The 9,179-nt window shown below is 45.0% G+C and overlaps 1 protein-coding gene across 1 annotated transcript in view; it reads right to left on the minus strand.

Annotated features, from left to right (window-relative positions):
• gli3 (GLI family zinc finger 3) overlaps positions 1 to 9,179 on the minus strand; it is a 90,337-nt gene that overhangs the window by 9,377 nt on the left and 71,781 nt on the right. Inside the window, exons 7-10 of the mRNA XM_032503403.1 lie at positions 7,367 to 7,568; positions 5,555 to 5,774; positions 4,378 to 4,491; positions 3,306 to 3,446 (exon numbers count right to left, since the gene is read on the minus strand). Coding sequence (XP_032359294.1) covers positions 3,306 to 3,446; positions 4,378 to 4,491; positions 5,555 to 5,774; positions 7,367 to 7,568 — 677 coding nt within the window. The remainder of the gene's footprint in view (positions 1 to 3,305; positions 3,447 to 4,377; positions 4,492 to 5,554; positions 5,775 to 7,366; positions 7,569 to 9,179) is intronic.

The raw sequence follows: 9,179 nt of genomic DNA on the forward strand, positions 1-9,179 counted from the left end.
GGAGGAGGAAGGACAAGAGTAAGTGAGAGTGAGCGAGCAGGGGGCAGGGAGCTAGAATTGGCATGTGTAATTCAGCACAGTCTTTTCATCTTAGAGTAAGATACTCTTGACAGATAAGGGGCCTAATCCTTCTCCTGATCAAAAAAAATCTGCATTTTACCAATTAAAAGCCTGCGCCAGCAGCCAGATGGGGGGGGCTGCCTTCAGACTGTGCCCGCGTTTATCTCCCTTTAACACCGGGGAGGCACACAGCAGCCGCCTTAACAAGGCTGCACACAGGGAGAGCCAGCTCCCCATCTAAGAACAGGGACATCACAGCGCCACCTATGTAGGTGACCTGGAAGGGGATGGTTAGACTGTGGAGGGTGGGAAAGACCTGATGAGCTGCGAGAACACACACATACAGACCACCAACCCCATCAGACACCCCCCACATATAGTCTTAAACCTCCTCAGAAATGTCTGTTAGCAGGCAATGACAATGACACATCAGAACCTGAAGTCTCAAGTTCAGCAGGTCAGCAAGTGTTCAAGGAATAAGACAAATTATATTTCAAATATAATTTCTGAAGAATGTGATGAAAAAAAATAATAATAATAATGCTGATTCAAATTTGGTCACCTTTTAGTCACCTGGCTTGCATGAATGTTTTCATCATACAAGGGCACTGAAAAGCCATCGCTCCCTTGTAGAGTTCTCCACGGTGAAGTATCAGTAATAGATCAATGAGAATATAATAAAAAAGATTGTTGAGCCAGGCCATATTAGTGAATTATGGGAGTGAGGGGTTGGCATCTCCGGCGACAAAACCAGGCGTAAAAAAGCCCACTTCAAGAGAGACATTAAAGAAGCCACCAGGCCTTATCTCTAAAAGTACTCCCTTCAAGGGGGAAAGAGGGGAGGGAGAGAAAATGAAAGCAAAAATGAGAGAGGGAGAGGTTCATGCCCAAAAATGGGAATGCAGAATGTGGAGCTGTGTGGAGAGGGAGATGGAGAGGTATGGAGAGTTGAAATGTAATAAATGAAATAAATAGAGAAAACTAAAATTGACACCCGCCTCGCTTTTGCTGACTGGGTAGGCCAGATAAGTGAGCTAAATTGCATAGATCTGATGTTTATCTTATCGGCTGCACCGAGAGCGCTTAAACGCAGATGATAAAGGAACGCCGTGGCATGTCGTGCTGAGAGCAAGCTTGAGAGTGTAAAAATATGCATGAAGAGCGCGGCAGGCATGCTTTTGAACAAGGTGGAAAGTGATGAGGGTGGTGTGAAGGCTTAATTCTAAAATTAGGCCAGCCACAAAGAAAATGGGATATTTGAATTAGTGCAGCTGTTATTTAAAAAAAAAACACATTTATTTTATGACTTGGATTGTCAAACCAGCACACACTTTTTTCAATCACTCAATATGAATCTATGTAAAAACTTTGTGCAAACGCTGGTGGTTAAATTGGATAAAAGTGGTGTTTTTTTCTTCATCGTTTTTTTTTTTAATCCAAAGCCATTTGAGAAGACAAGTACAAGGGGGAAGGGACGCTCCATTGTTTGGTTATATGGAACCCCCCCCACCCCCAAACCCCTCGCAGTGTGTGAGGAGAGCCACTGTGGTCCAAATTCTGTACTTATCCTATTACTGAGGGAGGTGGGGGTGCAGAGAGATAAGAGCATTTTCTCGTCCGCTTTGCTGAATTAGAGGGCACGGATTCTGTAGGCAAAGACTTTTATTGGCATCTCTCTGCATATCTGCATGTGCATAGAAAATGAGAAATAAAATGCAATATCAGAAAGTCAAATTGCAGAGAAAAAAAAAAACAATTCCAAGATGGAAAAAAAGTGGAAAACTAATCAGGATTTGGTTGGTGTCTGTCTACACGGCAATCTGATAGTAAGTGCAGCTTGGCAAGGTTCGGTTGGGGATTGTATGTGGAGGGATGAGTGGACATTGTTTTTCTCAGAAGGCCACCTGGTGTGACTACAGTAGGGGGAGGATGTGAGCAAGCTTTTCGTCTATTAAGAAGCCATCCTCCCTTCCTCTCCCACCACCTAAACTCATCCCGCCTCCTGAAACAGGGGCAAGAAGTTGTCAAGATTCTCAACCTTTGAGCCGAGCCCTTCAAACACGGGAGGCAGCCCATTCCGCGCTGAGGATATCAATTATAGATAGGGGTTACCACCGCGGCTGAGGATTGCAATGTCAAGTTGGCAAATAGACAGCTGTGGAGAGCTAAGGATCTTTCTATCAGATGTGTGGTGATGTGTGTTTCATGTGCGTGTGTGTGTGTGTGTGTGTGTGTGTGTACACTCTACCGTCCCTTGTTCACAGCATCATATTGGTGTATTTTTACCACTTCTCCAACATCAGAGTGCTTTCTCTCAGTAGGGGGACAGGTGAGAGGTTCACAAGCCGCGAAAGAGCAGCAGAGCTAATGGTGTCAGTGTAAAGAGTGGGGGGTGAGGCGACCATAATGTCATTAATATTTAGCTCAACAGTGAACCCTTGGGCGCCTTACGATGAGAGGCGTCCATCTCCCGTGGCTGTGTGAGTGTTCTGATAACAGACAGGAGGAAGGCCGGTCCAGCGCTGGTCCCATCCTGACTCTGGAAGGGCTTAACCCGCCAAATCAGTTAGCACCGTTTAGCTGTGAGATGTGCTCTCCAGCTTCTGAGCCCATTTCCACCATCCCTGGATCCAATCAGGAATCCAGCAGCAGTATCAGTCAACGCTTGCAGCTCTGACTCTACTGTTGGTTTGCTGCTGCACAGGGGTTGTGGCTTGATAGGAGGCATTGTGCAAAATAGCACAGCTGCAGTTGATGTTGCTGGGATCTACTGAGCTTGAGGAAAGAAAACTCTCACGGCATATAAACTAAGAAACATTGTAGTTTTGGTGAATGTTTTCTGAGCCGCAACGGGAAAGCTTTTTATGTAAGTCTTCACCCATCTTACAGTTGTAAACACCCTGTCGTGTCTTCCTGTTTTTCTACAAGAAACTCTGTTCCTGGAGAACAACTGGGGTCCAGTGGGATCACTTCTCTGGCAACAGGAAATAGTGAAATACAAACCATCTGCAAAACAGCAGCAAGCAAGTAATTATTTCGGAAATGTTGTCCCTTTCTGTTTAAATCATTAAAAAAAACATTCTGTGCACAATTCACAGAATTTCTGGATGTCAACATTTCTCATCTGCCATTTGGAGTTGTACAGAAATGCTCGGGGCAGCTTCACGTTGACGAGTGTTGTGTGCTGGAGTTAGATTTCGAAATAAGCAGCTTGTGCCACTGTTTTTTAAATGTGCGACACTCACTTGTACTAGTTGCTCCTGTGTGTCAAACTCGCGGCAACAGTTCTCCCAGTGGCAGTTTGTCTCATAAACAACCTCTGGCTCCTGTTTGCTCTCATCCTTGTCCCCTTCCTCTTTCACCAGGGTCATCCCATCGGGATGGTCCTATGGAACAACAGTGGTAAAAGTTCTAGTTAAAAAAACAAGGAAATAATGTAAATAAATGTAAAACAATTACCTAATAGCAAGCTTGACATACAAGTATAAAAGCTACAGGAACTGCCTTCCTCTCCTTGACAACAGTCCGTCCAAATCTGTCATAAAAGTAATTTTATACGGCCCTGCTGGTTTACATCTAAGGCATAGCCCAAAATGATTTGGTCACAGGTCTCAACCACAGCGCCCCTGTGAATCTGGCCTTGTTTGGCTACCTGGGAAAAAAGTGTGTAGAACGGAAATGTAGCGCTGAAAGCCCCTCTCTGTATTTGGGGGGTTGTTATACAACAGGACCGGGGTGAGTATTTGAGGAATCTAACCCCCTTTTCCTGCTGTAGGTTGCTCTATTAGCCCAGACATATTTCACTGTCACCGTTAGGAAGCTGAATGGAGCAGAGAGTTGGTGTGGGCTAATACAGGAGAGCGTGGGCTTCCAACACACACCTCAGGCTGAATCTGCTGCTGCCTGAATAATAATTTTTTTTCCTGCAAATTCAAACACTTACTGTTATCACATTTCTCTTTTCGTTTCTCCAGCCACTTAAAATTTTGATTAACCAAAAGCAAAAACAATTTCCTTCTAGTCTCCCAAAGATCAATGAATTGTTTTGCTTCGGAAACAGCAACTGATAAGATCAGGGTGGGAGAAACAGCCAAATGCACGCAAATAAATACCAACTGTGGCAGGTAAGCTTGTCTATTGTTGCGGCCACCTTGGCAGTCATTATATGGGCTTCCTATTCTAGTGGAAAAAAATCGAAAAATAAAAACGCTGCTGGTGAAATCTGGGATTTATCCACCAGTTTGCAGTGTGATCATTTTTGCCAGATAGCTGAATATACTATGGAGCCAGCAAGTGATACGTGCAGGCGATCCTCACCTGTACACTCACTGCGCCTGGGCTTGGCAACTCTTCCTCGGGTTTCATTTTGGAGCGTTTGTGGTGCATTGGGTCTCCTGTGCTGCTCACTGCAGATTCACTTGTTGGTTTGGTCTGTGGAAACAGAAAATATCATTTCAAACCTCTCTTGACATGGATTTGACTATGTAGATGATTTAATATCATATTTTACTGATATTATGCTATCCTCTATACAGTATCATTAAAAATGCATGTGATGCTTATAAGTCAATCAATCGTTTACTTAATCAAGCCAGAAAAAAAAAAAACTGTGTTTGAACCGTAATGATTTCCGTATCCTTAGTCCCGGGCTAAATGAAAAACTATGCAATTCACATTAGCTCCTCTAATCACAGCAATTAAAACAAACTCATGGACCAATTCAATGAACCATTCACTGAACCAATGGATGACCTGGCTTTGGCCTCGGTTTAAATTCGCCCTCGGGGGGGAATTCTTGTTACATACCAAGCTCATGAGAATAAAAGAATTAACAAGTAGGTTCTGGAAAAGGAAGCCTCTGGGTTTTGTAGAACTCCCCTAATGGTGCTGTTTCTCACAGGACTCTCAGAGTTGTAGTGATCGTGTGCGTCTCTGTAACATGTCACATACTTCCTCTGAAACATATGCAATTTTGTCCATAGCTCCATAGCAATATTCTGCTCATTCAGGAGAAGTAAAAAGCAATTTCAGTGTGCCCAATTTCAATGACGCCTCATTCGTGATTACAAAATGTGAGCGATGGGAAACAGCAGGGAGGACGGGTAATAAACACTGAATATTTACTTCAGATGTGGGCCCGCACATTTAAGGCTGAGGATGGAGAGAAAAAGCCCCTTTGGATCCATCCATCCATGTCAATATTGCCTCTCTACATCCTTGTTCTCTCTCTCGTGATTAATGGAGTCAGCAGTGGGATTCTATGCTAACAAGCCCCTTGTTGTCTGCTGCAGGCACGTTCTGGGCCTGTGCTCGGCAGTCTCAAAACAAGAGACAACACAAGTAGGAGGAAACTCCCAAGAGATGAGCGCGTGGAGGGGGGGTCCCGCCTGTACCACGTTAGCTTGCTGCGTTATGCTGAGATGTGGCTGGCATGCGACGCCGCTATCTATTACCTGTGATGATGAATCGCACAGGCGCCTGCCGCCGCTCTCACCTGTGAGGAGTCGTTGGAGAGGGCTGAGCGCTCGCTGGCGCTAAGCCCGGAGGGGGGGATGCCAGGAACGGGCCTCTGGGTGGCGAAGGCTGGCGACGGGTGGATGAGGGGTGGACTGTGGCCAAAGGCAGAGCCCACGATGCCCGGTTGACGGCCAATCAGTGTCTGGTGCATGTGCAAAGCCACTGGAGTTGGAGGGTAGGCAAAGCTTAACGCTGGGCTGGAGAGAGCAGAAGGGTAAATAATCATAAACCACAACTTCACTAAAACATCAGTTCAGAGGCAAACAAGGGGAAAGACAGTGAATAAATGGATTGTTCTGGCTAACTTCTCCTCCCTGAGGACAATCTGACAGGAGATGGTGTGGTAATGCTGGAACAAATGCAAATCCCTGCCAATGAATGTTCAGCTTGTGAACACAGTAAATTATCATGTGGTCTGTGTAAGGTAGTATGTCATCCTTCCACTGGGCAAAAGATTCAGATGATAAACAATCTGAAGTGTGTCGTATAGCCATGTAAATAAAGCCAAATTATTTTCCCGGTTCCCTCAACCTGAGCTAACTTTGTTTATCCTAAAAATCCCAGAAGCCACCAAACTTCCTCTGGGGTCTGTGTAACCACAGGTGAACCGCCAGATGAACACAGATCTGTGTGGCTCGACAGCAGCGGCCTCCATTCATCCTGAGCTCTGATGCTTTTCTCTCGCTGCAACTCATATGTCTGCTGATCTTATTACGAGCCGAGTGGAAATCAATGAGCCGAGACACATTTGGGGGCCCATCCGGTTGTCATATCACTCATCAGTCTGTTGGCTCTGGCTATTTGGGCCCTGTCACTAGGACAGTGGCTGAGTGTGCAGCCTGATTGATCAGGCTCTTCTTACAGATCGCTGATCAATGGCTGTGGGTGGGGCGATGGATCTTTCCTTTCCCCCTTCTCTTTTCTTTTCTTATGCTTCCCTTTGCTCGCCTCTGATACCGGGGCGTGATGTATGTGATGTTACCATGAGGCACGCTAGATGACTGACACGAGCCGCCGGGGAGGCAGGCTGACTGGCTGGCTGGGAGATCGTCACCCACATGGGGGTTTGACATGGACAATACTCACACACTCTTATTCGCTCCACCACACACTTTCTTTCTCTCACACAGAGTACATTGTAACTACAGCAATAGTATGCGTGCTGCAGTGTATGAAAAACAACAATCAATGATATTAGAAAATCATTTACAACATCATTTCCCCTGGGGAGATGCTGCTGTTTGAGTTATCATTGGCACATTTTAGTCCCTGAATGACCATCATAAGAGAAATGCAGTTAATCAAAGCTCCTGACATTCTGACAGCTAAGAGTTTTAGAACTTGAAAGGGGTAATCAAGTAATTAGGAATGCACTTTCCTATTTGGGGGCTCACAACCCACAGATTTTTCAAAAGGAATCCAAATTGAAGCAGCAAAGGCTGAATATCCTGATTTCTGGTCCATAATGTGGGTCAAGCTCCAGAAAAACTGGATCCTACATTTTCCATATTGCTTGCTAACTTGATAGTATCTTGTCATTGCACCTTCCCTATAACTCTTCAAAGCTATCTTCTTTTAAACCTTTGTAGTGCAGGCTTTCAGTTAAAGATTTTAAGTCTCAAGCTCAATCTGACATAACCCTGATAACATCAGCACTGAGCTACAACCAAGAAAATAATAATACAAATCATAATCATGAATCAATGATCATCATCATAACAACCATAATAATTGTAATAATGACCTGGGAGCTTTAGGAAAAAATCCTGCTGAACCAGTTTCTGATTACCTGATGGCTCCAGCAGAGAGGTGACCATAGGAGCCGCTGGTGGACGAGCTGGAGCGAGAGTTGTTGAGCATGGTGACGAGAGAGTTGGGAGAGTTGCGGATCATGGTCTGCAGGTCGAAGCTGTGCTCAGAGAGCGGCGAGATGGGCAGCGGGCGTTTCCTGCTGGGCCGTGATGGCAGCCTGGGGCTTGAGAAACGAGAGTCTGCAGGACGAGAAGAGAGCAGGAGAGCGGGGTGAGGGACTGGAAAAGAATTACTGTGGAAGTTGAAGGTTAAAATTATCTAAACTGTAAATAATCTGATCACTCAATCCATGTTTTTTTTCAGAGAAGAGCATCAGGTAAATACATACAAATGGGTTACAGATCAAAAAAGAGCATTTGCTGGTTTATACGGGATTTCTGTTTGACTTCATCCAAACTCTAACCTAATCTAACCCTAACAGATGACATTTTTGTCAATCATCAGACAAAAGGCTCATCTGAATGAGTGTTCAGCTGTCACTTGATGCACTGCTTGCATTTCATCCATGAGAAAACATGTCTTTTATGTTGGAGAAATGCTCTGACTGTGTATGGTAATATTTCATCAAGTCCAATTTGACTCGTTATTCAAATGCAATCAGTGTTGACTGGAAATAGTAAAAAGGGGTTTTGAAAAGGTAAAAGGCGGAAACGGCGCAACCATTCTCTCTGCACATACAATGAGCCACGGGTGGAGATTAAAACATGACTTTTGTTGTCTTTTCACATGGAGATGTCACAAACAAGACAGGGAAAAACAGAGGGAGATGGAAGGAGGGGGGGGGAAAGCGCTGAGGGGATGTCGCGCTTCGTGCATGAACTGACACAATGACTTTGTGACTCAAGACTTGGAAATAAAACATTTTGAGTTATTTTATAAAGGCAGACAAAACCAGCATACGCAGCCACCAATAACCCCCCCCTCCATATTTACGTCCCCCACAATCCATCCATCTCCCAAACGTAAACGCTCCATCTCTTGTTTGACACATCCAACGATTACAGAGCGCTCCATTCACATGGTAATCAGAGTGTGTGGATGTGAATGTGGTGGCAGTGGTGGTGTTCTGGCATTCATAGGCCTGAGTTTCGACTACCGCATGAAGCTGTAAGGAGAGCAACGCCCCCTTTACATGGTCATTGTATGGAGAATCTGTCTTTCTTTATGTCTTAGTGAAGGGGGTGTTGGAGAGGGTGCATACATGTACACATACAAATCCCTGAGCGCATACAATTGCTAAATACAATGCAGTTCCTCGAAATGTCAGATTTTTCACTATTTCATTTGGCTTGAACCAAATATATAATCCTTTTTACTATCCTGTTTTAGGGAAAATTTGACACACCTGACACTTTTTAAACATGCCGAATCAACCACAAGTTAATTTTCCTAATTCACCACAAGTGAGAGAGGGGTACTGCCGAGGAGTAGGGCCAGCGTCCCACCATTGCAAAGCCTCATGGGAGTGGTGTTTATTAATGCACAGCCCAAATGATAAATCGGCCAACCGGGGAGACGGAGAGAGGCGCGTCCTAGCTCATAGCGGAACTGTCCCTCTAATTTCCTCTTGATTTATGGACGGGATGGCTGCTTGCGCGCCACGTCATTAATTCTTGTGGCCAGGGAGGGTTCAGACAGGCCAGAATGACGGCGTTGGAAATAAAAGCTGGTTCCCAAAACTGGGGTTGAACCCTCGCCGACACACTTTGGGGCCACCTGAGAGGGACGCTTTCACAGGGGAGGGCTGAAGTTTGAATATGTAATATGAGAAGGGACTTTTTTTTTTTTTT

The sequence above is a fragment of the Etheostoma spectabile genome, chromosome 22, assembly GCF_008692095.1.
Source record: "Etheostoma spectabile isolate EspeVRDwgs_2016 chromosome 22, UIUC_Espe_1.0, whole genome shotgun sequence".
NCBI classification, from domain to species: domain Eukaryota; kingdom Metazoa; phylum Chordata; class Actinopteri; order Perciformes; family Percidae; genus Etheostoma; species Etheostoma spectabile.